General features: G+C 33.3%; 1 protein-coding gene and 1 long non-coding RNA gene across 2 annotated transcripts; one reads left to right on the forward strand and one right to left on the reverse strand.

The window, feature by feature from the left end:
• Nucleotides 1-4,008: 4,008 nt before the first annotated feature.
• On the reverse strand, nucleotides 4,009-8,515 carry LOC128550103 (uncharacterized). The gene is made up of 4 exons (XR_008368060.1): nucleotides 7,594-8,515; nucleotides 7,099-7,199; nucleotides 6,552-6,619; nucleotides 4,009-5,428 (listed from the first exon to the last, which is right to left on the reverse strand). It is a non-coding gene; the product is annotated as an uncharacterized LOC128550103 (long non-coding RNA).
• Nucleotides 8,516-9,177: 662 nt separating this feature from the next.
• On the forward strand, nucleotides 9,178-18,791 carry LOC123535699 (demethylmenaquinone methyltransferase-like). The gene is made up of 4 exons (XM_053528908.1): nucleotides 9,178-9,266; nucleotides 9,752-9,870; nucleotides 14,709-14,939; nucleotides 16,967-18,791. Exons 1-4 carry the CDS (start codon nucleotides 9,257-9,259, stop codon nucleotides 17,474-17,476), a joined length of 870 nt encoding a protein of 289 aa, XP_053384883.1. The 5' UTR covers nucleotides 9,178-9,256; the 3' UTR covers nucleotides 17,477-18,791.
• Nucleotides 18,792-22,429: the final 3,638 nt, after the last annotated feature.

Here is a 22,429-nt window from a genome sequence, read left to right on the forward strand (position 1 = left end):
GTTGTTACTGATCACTTGTGTGAAGTTTCATTATATTGTGTCAAGGGGATGAGGAGAGATGGTGCGCACAAGATTGTGTCTATGTATATAGTATAGTAACAAAAAACAAAGTCCCATAACTCTGCAATTTTTTTTCTGAAAGAACCTAACATGCCCCATGCACAACTACTGTTGTTACTGATCACTTGTGTGAAGTTTCATTAAACTGTGTCAAGGGGATGAGGAGAGATGGTGCGCACAAGATTGTGTCTATGTATATAATATAGTAACAAAAAACAAAGTCCCGTAACTCTGCAATTTTTTTATCTGAAAGAACCTAACATGCCCCATGCACAACTACTGTTGTTACTGATCACTTGTGTGAAGTTTCATTAAATTGTGTCAAGGGGATGAGGAGAGATGGTGCGCACAAGATTGTGTCTATGTATATAGTATAGTAACAAAAAACAAAGTCCCGTAACTCTGCAAAAACATTTTCTGAAAGAACCTAACATGCCCCATGCACAACTACTGTTGTTACTGATCACTTGTGTGAAGTTTCATTAAATTGTGTCAAGGGGATGAGGAGAGATGGTGCGCACAAGATTGTGTCTACGGACAGACAGACAGACGGACGGACGGACAGACAGACAACATGAAACCAGTATACCCCCCCTTACAACTTTGTTGTCGGGGGGTACAAAAACCCTCAAAGTAAAAACAAAAAACAGGAGTCTTCTCAAAAAATTTTAATAACTGAAACAAATGCCGGCACCAGTGGTGGGGTGGGGTGTGGTTTCAGCTCAGTAATAGCTCTTGTGACTTTATCACAGAAAAGTGAAAAGAAAACTTAGATGCACCATTAAATTTTGTGTAAGAAAAAAATCAAATAATCTAAAATGCCAACACCCTGACCACTTATAAGTGGCCCCCAATGAATATTATTTGTACCCCCCGACAACAAAGTTGTAAGGGGGGTATACTGGTTTCAGGTTGTCTGTCTGTCTGTCTGTCCGTCTGTCCGTAGACGCAATCTTGTGCGCACCATCTCTCCTTATCCCCTTGACAGAATTTAATGAAACTTCACACAAGTGATCAGTACCAACAGTAGTTGTGCATGGGGCATGTTAGGTTCTTTTAGAAAAAAAAATTTGCAGAGTTATGGGACTTTGTTTTTTTGTTGCTATACTATATACATAGACACAATCTTGTGCGCACCATCTATCCTCATCCCCTTGACACAATTTAATGAAACATCACACAAGTGATCAGTACCAACAGTAGTTGTGCATGGGGCATGTTAGGTTCTTTTAGAAAAAAAATTTGCAGAGTTATGGGACTTTGTTTTTTTGTTACTATACTATATACATAGACACGACACAATCTTGTGCGCACCATCTCTCCTCATCCCCTTGACACAATTTAATGAAACATCACACAAGTGATCAGTACCAACAGTAGTTGTGCATAGGGCATGTTAGGTTCTTTTAGAAAAAAAATTTGCAGAGTTATGGGACTTTGTTTTTTTGTTACTATACTATATACATAGACACAATATTGTGCGCACCATCTCTCCTCATCCCCTTGACACAATTTAATGAAACTTCACACAAGTGATCAGTAACAACAGTAGATGTGCATAGGGCATGTTAGGTTCTTTCAGAAAAAAAAAAATTGCAGAGTTATGGGACTTTGTTTTTTTTGTTACTATACTATATACATAGACACAATCTTGTGCGCACCATCTCTCCTCATCCCCTTGACACAATTTAATGAAACTTCACACAAGTGATCAGTAACAACAGTAGTTGTGTATGGGGCATGTTAGGTTCTTTCAGCGACAAAAATTGCAGAGTTATGGGACTTTGTTTCTTGTTAACATACTATGTACATGCAGTCTGCATATGCAATCTTGTGCATGCCTAATCTACCAAACCCTTACACACAATTTAATGAAACTTCACACAAGTGATCAGTACCAACCCTAGTTGTGCATGGTGCATGTTACATTCTTTTAGATAAATATTCTGCATAGTTATGGGACTTTGTTTTTTGTTACTATACTGTATACATACAGTCTATATACATACAGTCCACATAATTATGCAATCTTGTGTGCGTCAAATTGCAATGTACTGTGTCAGTGCATGCGGGGGGTACATTCATCACCTTTAGTGATAGCTCTAGTTTTATTACTCTTTTAAACCAAACAAACATTAAAAGTTCAACTGAACAGTTAAGAGGTCAGCTAAGGATAGTAGGGACACAACCTGTAATTACAATTCCCAAAGAGTCTGCATTCACTGCATGCAAATATTCAGTTATATTGCAGCAGGGCTTGTCAGTGATAATGAGATAACATGCTGGGTAGGAAACCACGGAAATTATCTGGATCTGGCCATGATTCCTTACAGTGTTATTTAAATTAGCCATTAGTTTTAAAACTAAGTGTTATAGTTGACTTTAAAAAATTTGATCACAGAAAAAGATGGGTAGTTATCATTTAGTTACACCATTTTCTTCAGTGCAAGTCTGTATTTCAAATAAGATGAATGATGGCTAATTGATGATTTTCCAGAGGACTGGTTTCTCATTCTGTTTGATCTGCAGCAAGTAAACAATACAGGTTTATACTGCCTGCTACTGTTATTGTATATTTAGATGGTATGCCATTCATTTCTGTATGTACAATAAAATCTGGCCTGTCCTGGCCTGGCCCAGTCGAAAATTTGGCTCATCGGGCCAGGCCTGAGATTAGAACATGCCGTAATTTACAGGTGTAAAATATTCACGTCTGTTGAAAGTTATGTACAGCTGTTAGACTGGCTTGTGCTGATGAGTTTGATATAAATGATTACAACATTATAATACGTTTTCATGACAGACATTTTTATAAATGCTCTGATGCATAGTGTTTACATTGTAACTCTTGAACTTTTCAATTTCAATACTGTTGACATATTCCATATTGTTCTTTACTTACTAGGTCATTTATTTTGCGTTTCTTTAGTAATTGCTATAGACTTTGTACAGAATAACAATTCATCATAAAACGTTGTGTATCTGTAGTCTCGTCGCCTAAAATAATGCCCCCTTTTCAACACCTCAATCATTTCTACAGCTGTAACACAGCAGCTGTACATTTTTTCATTTTAAGGCTGTAAGCTGTATCTACTTTAGATAATTCCAACTGTTTTGCAGTCGTTTAACAGCTGTAAAATGAAATCTGCAACTGTAAAATAAATAATCAAAATCTATAGGTGTTCACTTGAAATAATCAGGACTGCAATTTTGCAATTTTGAACAAAAAATACAAGTCTTTTACAACTGCAAAATTTAGTACTGGCGTGACCGTCGTCCCCCAACCCTGCTCCGCTGTTTGAACGAGGAAGGGAGACAACTATACTTGGACAGTCACATATTTGTTTGTTAGCTACCACTTTATAAATAATGTTTTCAAGCTTTTAAAAATTATCTTTATAATATTGTATTTTAACAACGAATTGGATAAAATAAAGGTATGTATCACATATTTGTTTGTTAGCTACCACTTTATAAATAGAGCTTTTACCTTTATAGGCATGATTTAATATTGTATTTTAACAACGAATTGGCAGGCGATTGTGGTCGATGAGAGAATATAGAAATTTTCATCTAGAACAAATGCGAGTCTATCGGTGTTGGTGTTTCTTTTCACTGTAAATATAGACATTGTAACTAAAAAATTAAAACCGGAATTTTTAACATTTTGACTCCAAATATATATTGCTAAGTGCATCAGATAATATATATACAATATTAAAATGCTGTGTGTTATTTTTTAAAAGAGATATTTACTCCAAAAAATTTAGTCCCCATAGCATTTTTGGAAATAGGATAGACAACTCCTGAATGACTATCTCATCAAATTTGCTGATATAAAAATAAACTTAGGTATTTTCCGGGATACCCTCATTAAAGTCTGTTTCTTCATTTCATTCAGACATGGAATGTAAACAAATACAGGAACAACTTAACAGTACAAGGACATCAAACAACCTTTTTTATTTTCCTTCAGGACAGGTACACATGTTAGGTCATACTTGTAGTTAATAAACCAAAATGTAAAACAATTAATTAGCTCATCAAAGAAATGAAGACTAATAACTTCACAATATTTTATTACCTCCCTTCATTACATTTATCATCTACATTCTACATATATTTTTATGGAATTACCTCCCTTTATCTCAAATAAGCTTTCTTATATTGCAATTTAATCAGTCAGTATTTTTACCTTAATTTTCAGACAAATAAATTTATATATTTTTAATCCATGGTAAGATGAAAAGCATAAATTATATTAAAGAATACCATAAAAGCATTTATCACACATGAATGCAAGGTATACACAACAAATAATTTTGAGCCTTGTTGCCAATGACAATGTTGAAAAATATTAAAGCTCAGATGGCATAACAGTGAGATAAAATCTTTTTAAGTTAAGTTAAGTTAATAATTCCCATATTAACTTATGACTACAAAAAATTGAAGTATGTTGTTATTCCCATTTCAGTCCAACATATCTAAAGAAGTAAATACTACAAAGACTGTATATCAAATTTTTGAAAATAAAATTCCACCAACATATATTGTTCTTATTTCTTTTATCTTGATTATGTAGTGTACTTATCTGGAATGATGAGATATTTTGAAATGTATATTTCTTTATTCTCCCGGATGGAAAAAAATATATAAACAAAACAACCATTTATACCAACCAAATTGTAAAATACTTAAGATTCTTTGATGTTAGTAATTATATGTTGAGACATGAAAACAACATAAAATATCAACATAAAATATAACTAAAAAATTGTGGTACATCATATGTAGATTAGATTAGACTGTATTATACAAATATTTATATGAAAATATGTGACAACTCTGGTTAAATAGAATATTAGTTAACTTATGGTAAAATGTTGAACTGCTTTAACATTAATCTACAAGACTTTAGTAATGAATGAGTTCGTCTTACCATAACTTTGACATTTAATGTATTATTAAGAAAACTATAACATACAAGAAATGACACACAGACTGTATGAGTTGCTGAATGACTGGGTCAATCCCCACCAAAAATACTATGAAACTTAAAAAGTCCAATTAAATGTGTTTCTTTAAATTAGATTGATCACATTTTAACACTTCTATGACTGCAATTGTTAAATGCTTGCTTCTTACATGCATGCAATAATGGAAATAAAAAATGATTTAACAATACATGTATACAGTCTTGTCATGAACACATTCTGTACAGATGATAATACATAGGAAAGTCAACATATTTATTATATGGGTCCATCTCAGTTTACAGCTGGTGCATGGCTGTCTTGCACTTGAATATACATCATGCAGCACAGTTGGGGTAAATTCCATTTCACATGACAACACACTTGTAGCACTTCTGGAAATACAAATGTAAAACTTTATTACATAAAGAGAATAAAACATGATAGTTTTTAAAACAATTATAACATCATTTTAGACATTTGCAGATATTCTAATCTTAGAAATATATTATCAAGCAGCAAGTCAGGTAACTCTACAAATTGACATTTTGTCTAATTTCAACTTGTCTAAGGAATTACCTGTTTTAAGCAGCAAGATTGTGTTGCTACTTGGCTTGCTGCTTTATTTAAATTTTACATATACTTAGATCCACTAAATGACAAGTTATTTAATAGGACTGTCTGAAAAGATTGCATATTTAATAACATTCAATGTACATATTCAATAAAATGGTGAAAAAAATAAACAGATAAATCTGATGATGTTCACCTATGATCTCACCCTAAAACCTCCAACAACAACCTACAACCACTGATTAGTATATGATGTAATAATAATGATAAACTACCTAAAGTGCTTTTATATAGCATGCAAAAACAATGAACTTGAGAACTGCCAAAACTTCACCCTATGAGTAATATATGTTCACTTTTCCCCTTGTTGAAAGTGTTGTTTTTCTTAAAGCATTTGAAATCATAGATTATAAGTACAATGCAACCTCTGTAGAGCAATACCCTGTGGGATATACAAATATTTTAGTTATTTTGAGGTTGTTGTTCTGGAGAAGTAAATTTGATAGTTATATTTCAGCTTAGGGAAATTCTCATGATGTTGTTAAAGAGAGGTTTTTGCTTCAGAGTGAGCTATTCTGGAGAGGTTGTACTGTGAAAATTGCTTCAAACTTCATCTCCTTCAACTGAGCTAAATGAAGAAAAACAACAAAGGATTTTCCAAATTTAGAATTTCCTTGTTTACAATTTGACATTTAATGTTAGGCAACTATGCAGACATATTTTTATGTGACACAATGCCGCCTTTAATTATCTTATTCCAATGAACAAATTGTCAGTCTTGACAAAATCATGTGAAAAAATGATCACAGTAAAAAAATAATCCTAATCATTTTATATATATTGCAAAATCAGCTTTACAGAACTCATAAGTGAGAAAAAATTAAATTCAAATATTGCCTTTGTGATGTGCAGCACTGGCCATGTCTTTTTATCACAATAGTTTACCTTATTTATATCTGTTACTTTTATCATAACTTTTATGTCCCTTCTGCACTAACCATTGTCTTCAAGTTCTGAAATATTGTAAAACATTAATTCACACACATTCTAGGAATTCAACATAAAATCAGTGTCAAAGCATTTGAATATAATTGTTTTAATTATCTTAATACAAAGATCTATACAAATGTACTTCATGTTTTTGCTGACTGATACAATATACTGAAATTTGTATTTCAATATTTATTATCAAAGTACATGTTCATTCTACTTTTGAAATGTTGACATTACAAAGCTATCACACATTTATTACTAAACCATATCTACTATCATTATTTTGAATGGAGATATGTACTTAGTAAATTGAGGGATACACAAAGCTACAGGAAAGAAATGTTTATGCCAGGCTGACATAAAGTCCAGAAGGTTCACATCTTGTCAGGAATGTCAGTCTTATAGCTGTCTTGTACAGTTATCTCAGGAGCAAGAATGTAGCCATACAGCATATTATAAATGCTTTGAGACCTTTGTTTAACATACAACAGCATAATACCTCCTGCATTTTTCATAATGGTAACATCTGCTTGGACTGCCACAGGGTAAGACAGGTCAAACAACTGTACATGTACATGCTCAAACTTTTCCCTACCAAAACTGAAAATGAAAATTATACAACATTTTTTTCCTTTATTTTTGTACAAAAGATGACCTATGCATTTAATACAGACTTTTTACATATATTAATATAAATATATTAAAATTAATAAAATATCTCATAACTCATTGTATGATTAAAATTATAATCATTAATAAACTATATCAAACATGAACCTGAAGTGTTCTAATTTATAAAGCTGCAATTAATATTGAAAAAAAATGCAACTATTGTATACAATGTATATTAAAAAATATCATGAACCTGATTATAAAACAGTCTCAGTTCAAATGTAATAACACATGACTGTCAGAATATCAATGTATGTTATACTTTAATGATATCATCATGACATGAATGCCATCAATAAACTTCATATATAACAAACTATACCACTATGTCAGTCCCTTTCTTGTTATTTCTACAGCTTCCAAAGACAGACTGCAACTACATGTATCAGACACTGAAAGTAAAATATACAAATAATCATTACACAAGAGAATTTTTCATGTTAAATAAAGGGAGTTCATTAAATGCAATCTGAGAATTTTTGCTAAACATAAAGGGAAGTAATTATCAATAAAATGAATGAAGAAAAATGCATATATAAGGGAGGTAATTTAGAAAAAAAACAACAACTTCAAATGTCAGTATAATGATAGTTGACATTGACAATGACCTATATCAAGTATGCACAACATAAGAAACAGCAAGCACTTGAAAAATGCATTATATTACCTTGCAATATCAAGAATATTTGACTGTATGTAAGGGTTCTCTACATGCTGTTATACTGAAAAAAACTTTAGTCTAAATATAGCTTAGATCTATTTATATCTTCAAAAAAAGGAAGTCCCAAATTTCCACAGCTATTCACAGGCTGAAAATTTTAGGTACTAATATCAGCAAAGAGGTTGATATCTATACTTTTAATAACTATCGTCAAAGGTAGGGAAAAACTTACTGGAAAGGCATAAACTTCTGATCTAGTCATTTCAATACATTTTCAGCTCATTTGCATATAAGAAGAAATTTACAGAATTCCCCCTGTTTCTCTTCATTTTCAAAAAAATCTGTAAGATGGATATAAACCAAAACATTCTCCTATGTGTCAGCTATCAGATATATATTTCAACAAAAACTGTCAACTTACCTTGTTTTTAGAAAAAGACAAAATTCCATGGCAACTTTCGCTTCCCCACAAAACTGTACCGGTGCACACATAAAAAAATCTCAACTGTGATTTTCAAAATAATACAGTCAGACCACAATTATTTCCCTTGAAAATAAAATGCTCTAGTTAAATGCCTAGTAAATACCTTCCATGATTTGATTGTTATAATTTTAGTTGTTATATGTTGAAGACGGCCTTTCAAACGGGTTTGAAACATTCACGATCTGGTCTGTGTAATTTTGACCCTGTGAACTTTCAAGAGCTGCTCTGGGTGTATTTTTTTTTGTTACAGATAACGTAGTTTTAATACAGTGTGACAGTATAATGTTGAAATCTGATACTTACATTTACATAATTTGCAACAGTAATGTCTGTGTGTGCAAGGTCGTGTTTAAAAGCTTTACCCCAGACTTGTTACTGACAGTTCGGCACGACAGTATACGATATATACCCATAGTACTTTATAAAAGTGATTTAACCCTTATCATGCTAGACACGATTGATTATGCATTTGCGACCAGTGTAGATCATGATCAGCCCGCACATCCGTGCAGTCTGATCATGATCTTCACTGTTCGCCATTCCGTCAGTATCTTTTTGGTAAGCACCCCTTTTAACAGTTAATGGAACTGTCCAAATTGAAAGATGGTAAACTTCGTTGTAGAAATTTAGCAAGATAAGGGTAAAACTGATTACGATCAAGGCTGTATAAGCAAATAACTTCTATCCCTACAACTGATAACTAACCAGGTTAATATTCACCTCATATCTTTTGACAACTTTTTGTCACTTGTATGTACATGCGTGTCTCTGCATTACGGATGTAGTAGGAACAGTCGGTATGTTGTAAACACACGTTCTTTTTAAAGGATATTTCAACATATGATAAAAGGTATAAATATTACAGTTCGTTTCGGCATTGTTTTATAATATGTAATAAATAATATGGCTTGCTTTAATATTTTTTCGTCGTTTGCTGTCCCGTTTGCAGAAAATTTTGTCGTTAGTGAACTTGTAAGTAGACTAAGCACGCAACCAAGCTAGGCTTTAGCTGCTCAGGCCCGGTGGAGGTAATGAAATGTGACACTACTTAATATGCCTGGTACTATGTTCCACAGTACCATTTTAATACGATCGTTAAATGTCCGAACGTGAAATCAAAACAAATTATTACATTTATTTCTGGCACTGATTGTTCACACATTAGATTGTTAATGTTTTGCCTGTGTTTTACCTAATTATTGTATATGAAGCCCCAAACCCCCACCACACAACACCCTACCACCCGTAGATACTCGCTCTAAATTTTATAGTTCAAACGTGTTTATTTTCTATTTAGTACTATTTTTAGGAGACTGTTAAATGTTTCTAATACAGGCATGAGTAAATACGAGGATTACAATAGTGCGTCGCGTAACTATGACAACCAGAGGTTTGCTTTGGGTTCTGACGTCATGGCAGCGATGATACAGTTTCACTGTGGGAAACCTTTGAAAGTAAGTAGATACTATATCATATAATATACTCAATTATTCCTTTTTGGAAGATTATGATCGATATTTCATACTACTATAAAGGTTCGAATACCATTTAGAAATTAGTTACATTTATCTCAACAAAAATATGTTTTTATACAAAATGGAATATGCATATTGAAAGGGACCTTGTAAATATTGTAAGCATTCGAATATCAAAGATGTTCAACTTCATTTAATTTTAGCAGAGCTACCGACGCCGCTAAGCGGCACAGACAGCGTCGAATTACGGTTAGACGTGTGAAAAAGAAAACAGATATCGTGTATACTATCGAGTTGAAAATTCGTGGTATTTTATATGAATCGGTGTTGTTCGGGTTTCTTCAAAGCTTGCTGTTTACGGATTTATAAAAGCGTCCCGCTTACAGCTTTGACATTGAATAACAATGTAAATGAGTGTTTGATAATAAGAAATTAGCGCGCAATAAATTTTCTACGTAGAAAAAAAGCTGTAATAAATAAATTTCAATGTGAAACGAGTTCGTCACGCTGCCGTAACTGAAATTTATTATATATACATACGTTTGTAAGGTATGACGTCATAGTTCAACTGTGACTCAAAGGTCAGTGCATCCCCTCCTCTCATCATCGGCACCAGACCTTTTTTATTTCACTAGTTTTACTTTTTTATTGTATTTATCATGAATAATGTAACAAAAATCATTCATGTGAAAATTAACAAGCGATTTGTTTTGATGTCAGGTTCCAATGTACTACCTTTACAGTAGATATAACATTTTAAAAAAAGTTTTGGGGTCCAAATTAACAAGCGTGAATTTTGGAAAAACACATTATTGCATCCACTATCTTGAAAATCACTGACAGAGTTTTTACACTTGGCAAAACCTTTTGGCTATACCAATGAGAATAAACATTAAAAAGGTTCCCCTACCATCCCTTCTCTATAGATATAAAAAGATTAATCTTAAAAAAGCCGTGCATGAATATACAACCACTTTAGATTCCCTACAGTAACTTAGCCCAGGGTAATACGGATGAGTACAGCCAGTCTACCTACCCGTCTACCTATCGGTTTCTTTGTTATCTCTCTAACTCGTGACATTCCGCAATATAACATTGCAACATAGCATAGTTGTACGTGTACACTACATTACACACACTAGAGCTAATGCGGCTTTATGTATAATTCTTAAATTAAGTTATTAAGTTTATTATTGATTGGTGAGAGTACAGTCTTTCTTTTGGTCATGTTGTGTACATAGCTGTTATAGCAATACCACAGTCTTTAAACAGAAGCAGTATATTTAAAATAATATCACATTAAAAGTATTTCACGGGCATGCAATTATATCAGATGCATTTATTACCTGCGGCCTCCAGGCCGCAGTATATTGGAATGCAACAAGTAGTGTAGCACATTGGGACTGGGTGATTTCACGTGACTTTTTACCGATATGCGATTGGCTTATCGCATTTATGGAACGCCGTTTTTGCCTGGCACTCTATATGATATATAGAGAAATGTTTGTGACCTGAATTCCTCATTCATTATTTCATATAATTTATTCAAACTTTCAGCAATGATCAATATTGATACCAAGTTGTACATAAAGGACTTGTTTTGCATTGCTCATTAATTTCCTGGATTATGGTCCTGTGTTGTCTTCAATGCTCTATATGTCAACGAAGTCCAGGTGAAAGCATGAATCACATTTGTGAAAGCTCTAGTAAAGTGTTTCAATAGTCAAGGACCAGTTGAGCTAAAAATTATGTTATACATGAAAGGGAAATATAGTTATTTTGCTCAAATCAAAAACTTTCAGAATTAAGATATACATATTTCACAGATCTACTTGCAACATTAAAGCGTAATGGTATAATAGAAAAAGCACCTTATTCACCAATAAGTTACTTACTAGGCCGAGTGGTTACTCAAACATCCATAAAAATTTCTCGACTGTATAACTCCTGGGCGCAGGAATTCTTTCGGCTTGTATTAAATTTTGCCTTGTGCTTAACACTGACATTGTTACAATTCAAGTACTAATCCCCAATGATAACGTGATTCTCGCCGAAACGCGAGGACGAGTCCATTTTATGATAACTGATAAAATAACAATTCATATTGCTTGCACATTTTTTGACAAGTAAAATATTAGTATTTGTTTAATTTTAACTATCCAGTTAGTATACTGCAACATAGCTCAGTCGAATAAAACTAGAAATATTTAGATTTTAACATGTTAGAAAAATGCTGGATTCCCTTTGTTTCATTTTATCTATTTATAGTCATGTTTGTAAAGTTATCGTTGGGGCATAGTAATTTCCTGAATATTGTGCTATTTTTTAACCTGTCAAATATGCATACATTACACGCTCTGTGCATTCGATATTATAATGTTCGGCCCAACTTCGGTGCTATCCGTATGTTTTACGGAAAGAAATTTTGTAAAGGCATACAGACACTAAATAGAAAAATGTCGCGAAAAAAATGGTAGTCGCATAATGGCGGACACAAATAGTCCTCAGTTTTTTTTTGCTCTGTAGAGCTATTTTCCTTATTTCTTTCCAATTGTTTTGCTAAAATCACATGCCAGATCAATGCTTGACATGTAGGTAGCATTTTCATAATGAAATAACAACATGACAAAATTTTTCATGGAAACTTAGATCATACACCACCAGTATAATTTGGGGTCTCATTTTTTAGCTGATTTTGCAGTTTGTGTGTTTGACTGAAATTATTTTTCTTGCATCAAACATGACCCCACTTTTCTTTTGATTTTTAGTTAGCACTGACAATATTCTTCAAGAAAATGTAAGTTACAGAAATTTAAAATGGGTCCTGATGTGTGCTGCGGTCATTGGAAATATATCAATTTTATATAGAATAAAGAACAACAACTATTTAGTGTGTTATAACCTAAAGTGTCTAAATATCATTATTAGTATTGTAAGTGAAACACACTCTCATCGATCGTATCTGTGGCTCAGTGGTTACAGCATTTGGCTCGAATGCGGGAAATCGCTGGTTCGAGCCCATTAGCGAGCACATTTTTTATTTTTCATTTTCAATTATTTATTGATTTATATGACTTCGATGACAGCAGTACTGACACCGCGAATGAAACTGAATGATGAATTTAGCTAGTTTTTAATTCATATTTATGAAATTTGTGTAGTCGTGAAATGAACTGTGAAACAAAAATACATAATATATATATATATAAATGAGAAATTAATAAAAGAGATAAAAATGAAAAAAAAAATACTTGTGAAAATAAAATGAAGGAAATACTGGATAAAAAAAGGATATGTACAGAGTATTTGTTGAAATTTGTTGGGAAAAAACTCAGATACTGAACGGTATCGATCTTACGAACTCCAGGTTTCAAGCCATTGACGATGACAACTGAGCTATCGTGTCTTGCGTATATATGTTTACACGCTTTAAAAATAAACTATTTAATTGCTGGTTACTTTCCGTATACAAAACGGAATGTACCGAAAATCAATCGAAGATTAAAATATTCTATGCACCGCCCATTTAATCAGTATGCATTTGACAGTTCAATAAAATAGGACAATACCGACGGTTAAAAATAAATAGCCTATTTAATAACGGTTAATTTGAAAGCGATAATATTACACACTGATAGCCACACGAAACCTACATGCAGATATAGACTTGCCATAGTACGCTAATCAGCTACACTACTGCGGGAAATATAAAGTGGTAGTATGGGACTGGGAATTCATGGCATGCCTAGCAGTTCAGTAAATTAAACAGGGATTTTTGAGAATATCGGCGAACAGTGTTAGAGTAAAATTCTAATCAATAACTTTTACTAATGAGCCGTGACATAAGAAAACCAACATAGTGGCTTTGCGACCAGCATGGATCCAGACCAGCCTGCGCATCAGCGCAGTCTGGTCAGGATCTATGCTATTCGCTTTCAAAGCCTATTGGAATTCGAGAAACTGTTAGCGAACAGCATGGATCCTAACCAGACTGCGTTGGTTTTCTCATGACACGGCTCAAATGGTTTGTCTACAAGCATCGTACACATAAATGGTTGTTTGTCATTCTCCCGTACCAGACGTCTACCATGGCAGTATTTTTGGCCGAAATTAAGTCCCATTCTTCCTTTCAAAAAGTACGTAATTTAACCATAATGTCATATAAAGAGAATTACAATAGTCATTGTCTATGACCCCAGGGTTACGTAAATTCTGATTTCCATAAAAACATAGGAATTGGAACATAAAATATTTACATTAAGTCTTCATTTCCAAACATACACCCGAATAGAGACACAATTTCTTTAATTAGACTATAGGCCTAATGAGATTCTGTTACGTTTAAAAGTTTCAAAGGCCAATCTTTTAAATTTGAAGCATTTATTATTAGTGATTGGTTTCTACGATAGTAATTTATGTAAAAGGATACAGTACGTTTCAATATGAATAACAGAAATTATTCAAATACGTTTTTCTCTTCATCTTGGTGCAGATGTATATACATGTATCTATACCATACTTTCTTTTATCATGTTTTCACATGTTGAGATTTAATTTTAATGCAGTCTAAGTCATAACAAGCTTATACATCATGTACTGCATTCAGAAATTATGGATTATCGTTAATACAAATAATTGTAATGATAAAACATAAACTTCCTAAAACGGAAATATTTGCAGCCATTGTAATAACACCACTTCTTTATTTTTTTATTGGGCACTGGTGATTTTTCAACGGAGTTCTGCCTTTTAGATAGCACCTAATTTCATGTTATTTATTTATTGGTTTATTAAGAAGATTTGATATGGTTTTGTAGGACTTGCACGTCCTAGATGCAGGTTGCGGGACCGGAAACTATGCAAAGGCTCTAATTGATTATGGTGTAGGTCACGTGACTTTGTTAGATGCCTCACCTGGCATGTTGGAGAAGGCCAAGGTCAAACTTGCTGATGCAATCGAATCAGGAAAGATTAAAGCAGTTGTGGAGTCTGCAATGCCACAGATTCCATTTCCAGACGCAAGCTTCGATGCTGTTATGTTTAATATGGTGAGTACAAAAATGAAAGTTCTTACTGTTTGTGAGTCGTTAAGTACTAATAAATCATATACGCTTTGTTGCAAAATTTATAAAGTTTCATATATCTTTGTCAGAGTTCTATATTCTTACTTGAGCCTAAGTGGCGTATAATTTTATATAATATATTTATGTACATGTTTCGAAAAAAGTCAAAAGTAGATAGAGATTTATGTAATGCATAACCAGGGTTACACGAGATATATAGTTTGTCAAGGTTCGAGATATCACATCATTTAAGTTAAAATTTTGAATGTCTGCAGTATCCCTGTTTTACATTAAGAATATAACCAAAAGTCTAAAGCATAATGATAATCACACTGTCTCCTCTGTCATCTATTGATGTTGTTCCTTTACATATTGAGTGAAAATGTTTTTATATCATATACGCTAAGTTTTATTTAAGATTGTTCTTAAATTACTAACTTGCAGAATTAAAAAAAAATATAGATAGTGAAAAGTATTTAAACCTACGCTAAGTTTTATTTAAGATTGTTCTTAAATTACTAACTTGCAGAATTAAAAAAAAATATAGATAGTGAAAAGTATTTAAACCTTGTTTGTAAAAGCACGTCAAACAAAACAGTGAATCAAAACCATTACATTTCCATTGCTTTAAACACACAAGATAATAAAAATTTTGAACATGTTAATACGTTTCTAGTAACGGAAACGTTAAAAATGGAACCCATGATGCTATTCCAACATTTTAAGAAAAGAAATCCCAACGTTTAAAGTGCGTTTTTTTCTCTCATTTCTTGACAAAGAATATGAAAAAAACATACTTTTTCTCCTGCGATTTAGAAGCTCATGAGTATTTAAGAGTTAAGTTATTTTTAACTTTACTGATAGAGTAAAGTTGTATAAATTGCAAAATTTGTTAAAAGCGGACACAGCTCATTCTTGCGATGTAATGATCAATCTGCACCAGTCTAGAGCAAAGACAGTATGCTCACTTTTAACAAAAGTTAAACAAGCACATTACGGTATTTACGCTGATTGATTGGTCAGAATATGTAATTATCATTTTCATTACTTTTATGCTCTGTGTCTTTTAGTTAAAACATTTTAATTGTTACCAGTAAATTCAAACAGAGATCATAGAGCAAAAAATCATTTTAATTTATAAGCAGCGGGCACCGTGGCCGAATGGTTAACGTCACTGGATTCGAGTCACTTGCTTCTCACCGATGCGGGTTCGAACCTTGCTCAGGGCGTTGAATTCTTCATCTGAGGAAGCCATCTAGCTGGCCTACGGATAGTCGATGGTTCTAGCCAGGTGCCAGCTTGTGATGAAATAATGCATAGAGGGGCATCTAAAGCTGGATGACCTACAGCTGTGTCGATGTGACGTTAACCCAACCAAATATGTATAAGCACTACTTGAATCACACGACAAATATAAAAAAAAAATTGTGCCTCCACTAATTGAATTTTTAAAAAAATGAGAGTTTTAGTTGTTGCGATTTCGTCTGCGCCGGCTTTCATCGCAGAAGTTTTGCATGCTTACAGCTTTCTGTAAAAGTGCAATGAAAAATGATTTTAAACTCTACACATAGCTTTGAGATTTTGAGATGTTCTCGCATGACAAGTTACATAATGCTTTTATTTTTTCAAACTTATGCCCCTTTTTAACTTGGAACGTTTGGTCAAAATTTTCTTAAAAGTTAACAATTTATCAAAGTTATCACTTTGGCAACATAAGACCACATCACCAAGCTGGGTTCCATACCTCCAGCTTGCAACTTACAGAATTATGCCCTTTTTTCAAGACGTGCAATGTTGCAAAAGTTTTTGTGTGCAAGTAGGGCTTAAAATAGTCGAGCGCGCTGTCATTTGACAGCTCTTGTTAAGTAAGATCATGAGGTGTTTGACAGGGTAACTTGAAGGTACATTTTATACTTAATGCTTTGCTTGCCTCTTAGTTTACGAACAGAACTCACTTCTGTTCAGTCGCGGTCTAAACTTAAAAAAAATAATTTCTACAAATTACATACCAGGTGCTTCATCATTTAGAAGGAAACCCTGATGGCGAGAATTTCCCAGCAATAGAGAAGGCTCTCGCAGAAGCAAGACGAGTTTTGAAACATGACGGGGTCCTTGCAATCACTTCCGGTGAACCACCGCGTGAGTATTACAAAATATGGTTTGTACATCTGAATCAAGACATCGTGAAACGCCATGTGAAACATTACCCACATGACAGGAAGTGGTACGAGATATTCCGGAAGTGCGGTTTTAACTGCGTAGACTACATACATATAAATGTAGATATTCCGGAGCATACCTACAAAACACTGCTTGACCCAGAAGGACCTCTGAAGAAAGAATGGCGAGATTGTAATTCCTACTGGGCATCTGCTACTGAGGAAGATTTGAAAGTAGTCGAGGAGAAAATAAATGAAATGAAAAGTGCCGGAACGCTAGAAAACTTCATTGAAACAAAAAACACTTGTCAAGGATTCTTTGTTGTTCCAATGTTAATCGGCAAACCGCAATTAGCGGAATAAAAACATAAATAAAAGTTTATGTCAGGAAGAATGAACACATTTTGGGTTTTTTTTAAAGACTAACAAACATGAATATGTTTGGTATTAAACAAGTTGTGTAGCATCATTTTCTCAGTCTCAAATAAACATTAATAAGCATCTACTCAGAATGTCACAGTTACTTTATTGTAATATACGCTAGTGTTTAGATATATGCCTCCTTTTTCATAATTCTAATTAATTGATTAATTGTGGGGAACACCGGGACAACTTTTATGTAGTACAACGTGAATGGTGCCTCTCACTTTTAGGTTTATTTTAACATATTTTGTCATGTCTGTACCTGGTAAGGATTTTTGTAGACTAAGAAATATATTTTTTAGAATTACTTTCCTTTGTTGTTCCTATAAATATATTTTTTTTATTATTGGCCATAATTGGTACAACATGGATGATACGTCAATTTTAAGATGTATTTTGACCTATCTCTGCCTACTGTGTATTTTGTGGACTTTGAATTATTTTGTGTGTGTGTGTGTGTGTGTGTGTGTGTGGATGATCGTTTCTGTTAAATAACTTTAGTTTGCGTCAAGATATTGAAATGAAACTTGTTTGAATCGGCCAAGAACATCCAAACGGGAAAATGATCACTTTACAAATAAATTGTCTTCTATTGTACTATATAGTATATAAAAATATGTATATTGTCTATAGAAATTATGAACAAGAATCATTTAAGAAAAAATGTCCTTCGCTTTTTTGCAGTCAAATCAATTTTAACTAAATGCGGTTTAAACAATATATGGGACCAGCAAACTGTAATTAATAGTGAATGGCTTAAAATGGCAGTTAGACATAAACTTAAAGATTTATTCATAACTGGTTGGTACACCCTTATTCGAAATTCCAGCAATATCACCTTTCATAGAATATTTAAAACTTCTTTTCGCTTAGAAAAGTACTTAAGCAACACCCCGAAGTCATTATTGCGATTTATGATAAAATTCCGCACGTGAAATCATGTTGGACAAGGATACCAATAAACCTTGGGAAATGTAACACGTGTGAAAATAAGTTAGGAGGCGAGTATCATTATCAGTTTGAATGTAACCTTTTTGGAAAATTCATTCAACCATACTACTTAAAACATCCAAATTATATAAATTAGAGCAACTTTTGAATACCATTTACAGGAAAGAATATCTGAATTTGTGCAAGTTTGTTAAAATATTATTGTTACAATTCAGATAGGTTATATTCTATAATTAGCCGGAGTTACACATACATGTATACACATATATTGGTTTTGTTAACTAGAAATAAAAATTTTGCATTTCGTCGTGTTAGCTTTGTTAAAACTTTGTTGATAAATTACTTAGCATGAGCCTCAAACATGTTGTTAATATATGACCTCATTGATTCATGAAAAGAGTGAAACAAAGGATTTTTACTTGAATTTTTGACTTGACTTGGCTGAAATGTTTGAGTTATTCGGGCGATGTGTCAGCAAATAATGGCTTTGGGCTTCAACATTCTAGTTTAATTATTAAATCCAACGTCATGTCGGTAAAATAGATACATAGAAATAAAATGCTGTCTTAACAATTTAAGCATTGAACGCGACTTTTGAACTTTTTTGTCGTGTTGGGCGACCTGTGGAGTTTCTATTTTTTCTATTACACTAGTACTGCAGATCGTCAGAACTTTTGAAGAAATATAACACAAACTTTAAAACATTTTGAAACTTGATCTTCAAAAACCCTGCATATAAAAGGGATGCAGTTTGTTAAATTCGGAATATTATACATAATGCTTATTTTAATAAAATAGTCACTACGCTTGCCTATCTGAGGATGCGATGACTAATAAAGTGTAAGACTCTGATGCTTTTCTCCTAAATCGGAGCGAGTGGAATTTTGTCTTGCAGCTTGCTTAGTCGTGCCTTTAAAATTTAAGTTAGGCTATTGTTGCATACAAGTTGTTGAGTACATTGGTGTAATTATACCTGTTTTTATGTTTTACTTTATATGATATGGTATTCTGTCACTAATTTAACAACCTTTCTCAGTGTGGAGTTATTTTATCTACACTGCCTTGTCTAACTTGTTGAAAATAGGGTAAGAGCAATGTTGGCATGCCATAAACGCGTTCGAGCCTCCAGTTTTTGCAATTACTGGTACGGAATCCAGGAACACTGGTTAACTGCCCGCCGTTACATGACTGAAATACTGTTGAAAAACAGCGTTAAACCCAAAAAACGAACAAATTAGCAATCTAAAATTGTTAGGGAAGCTTATGTCACACCAGGACACTTTTAAATGCTCTAATAAATAGACTCAACACATACACACTTGCTTACTCCGTTTAAAAGCGCCATTTCGTCAGATCGGAACATCTCGGTCGCGCATCTGATTGGGCCCAGGTTGCTATGGTAAACATTGTGAATTTAAAGGTAAACATCTGATTTTAAGATACCGTAAGTCATATTTTATTGCCATTAGGATGATTAGCGAGTGTTCGCCAGGTAACAGTAATTTGAACAATGAAGATGAGGAAGGAAGGCTACATTTCTTTAGAATGACTCGAGCTGAATGTAATATTTTTGTCCAAGATAAGAACATTTATAAATACCCACTGAATATAACAAAAGCAATGCCAGTTATATATGAAGTTATAGCCTTCAATTTGTGTAAGAGCAACTTGAGTAGTAGTTTGATGGTTAGAAAATCCGGATATATATCTGTTTGAGCATGAAGTCCTCTTTACTTTGGCATCAGCACCTTATTGATTTATTTTTTGCTCCCCAACCACTCAGTGGAGGGGGCATATAAATTTGGCCCTGGCTATGCATGTGTGTGTCGGTTCATGCATCCGTCCGGAAAAAAGTTTGTGCGGCACCTAGCTCAAATAGTATTTGATATAAATTAATGAAACCATGTATGAGTCTGTCACATGATATGAACTTGCGCGCCTCCTACTTTTCATCTGGCTATGCCCCTTATATCCTGAGTTTTGGCCCCCTGAAATGAACTTTTTCACCTTGTGACATGCCTAGCTAAAAAGTACTTGACATAAATTGATGAGACCTTGCATAAATCTTAATGATATGAACCTGCACACTTATTTTTCATCTGCCTCTGCTCCCTATTTCCAGAGTTATGGCACTTGTAATAGTAAAAACATTCACATTTTCACCTTGTGACACACCTATCTCAAAAAGTATTTGATGAAAATTCATGAAACCTTGCATATATGTCTATCATGATGTGACATTGCACACTTGGCATTCCTCTTCAGGTTTCAGCGCTAATTACAGAGATACAGTCTTTGAAATAGTCAAACTAGTAGATTTTTTATTTGCTATGCTCATAGCTCAAAAAGTATAAGGCCTAAAACAATGAACCCTTAAAATGAAATGTATATTGAGGGTATACCACCTTAAGACTGCAAACATTTAAATTATTGCCCCTAATTTGTGACAAATGTACTAGTCGAGGCACACCCTACATACACATTCTTGTTCATTTAAGGGTTGGGGGATTTGATGTATTGTTGATTTTAGCTTGTCTATTTGAAGAATAGTTTATTTTGCTGGGTTTAACGTAGGACCGACACAATAATCGGTCATATGGTGACTTTCAAGAATAGTGAGCTGTTTTAACCTTTCTGTAGTCGTCATCTTCACACCTGGTTAAAGATGTTTAGGGAAAAATCATTCCTGTAGTGGTACCTGTATTATATTGAAACTTCTCAAAAGGTTTCTTTAAAGCAGCATGCCTCCGGATTTGGCTAAAAAAATCTTTCTTTCAGATTGAAGTTTGGTCTTATAATGAACATTAGAATATGAATTTTTGTTTCTTAAATATTTTGAAAGTTCCAAATCAAGAAAAAAAAGATGACTGCATCTGGAATTAAACCAAGGACAGCCTCGGCAATAAAAGACATTTTCCAGTCGTAACCAATAGTGCTATAGCTGAAGAAGTGAATAATGACTTCAAAATATAGATATTTATAATCGAGAAAGTTTACATGGAGTAAAAGCGTGACAAACACGTTTTGATTTTCATCGAAAAAGAAATAAAAACAGCAAATTCTCATGTGTTACCGTAACATAAAGTTTGTCAGTAATTAAGTTTTAAAGCCTTCTTAAGAAACATAGCATCTATTTCAAGATATCTAAAAAATGTTTTTTGTTGTCAAAAGATCTTTCTTGAGGCATGCTGCTTTAAATAAAACCTGCTATATATTTAATTAGTGAATAAGCTAATAAGACAAATTAAGTTTCAATTTTATACAAATTTCTGTCCTTTCGGCTTACAAAATTTGGTCATGTTTTGCAAACAACTTGCTATATAAAGCTAGATCTGGGTAACAGACCGATGTATTTTCTGGCTTAAGTGGTTCTTAGACCTTTCACTTGAATGTATGTACTCGAGGAAATGCAACTCAGTGTTATTTTCCTAGGACATCCTGTTGTATTTCAGAAAACAGAAGACCTTGTCTTTCTGTCGGAGTAGTTTTGACCTGTAGCGATTTACATGTGAAGAAACCAGATACAAGAATGTCAGACAAGTCAGACTCAGATATAGAATTGTGTCCATCATGATCACCAGTATTAAAAAAAACTAATTAAAATTTAGGTACAAACATCTATGTTGTCTTTGCTGAAAGTAATAACTTACTAATTATTAACTCATTCTATTCAGTTTTTTTAGGCTAAATGCAAAACAGTTCCCGAGTTTAAGCTGATCGAACATCCTCTTAAAATTGAACCTGGTCCTAAGGTTTTTTTTTTATTTTGAAACACATTTTATTGTGTTTTAAAATTAGAAGTTATCGTTTAAATGCCCAGGTAGATCTACTAAGAGTTTTGTTTGGAATATATAAAAAATCATATAATATACATTTTTATATAGGTTAATTTTTGTCAGAAATGAGGGAAAAAGCCTATTTTTGGCAGGGTATTTGGGGCTG

The sequence above is a fragment of the Mercenaria mercenaria genome, chromosome 17 (genome assembly GCF_021730395.1).
Source record: "Mercenaria mercenaria strain notata chromosome 17, MADL_Memer_1, whole genome shotgun sequence".
NCBI lineage: Eukaryota > Metazoa > Mollusca > Bivalvia > Venerida > Veneridae > Mercenaria > Mercenaria mercenaria.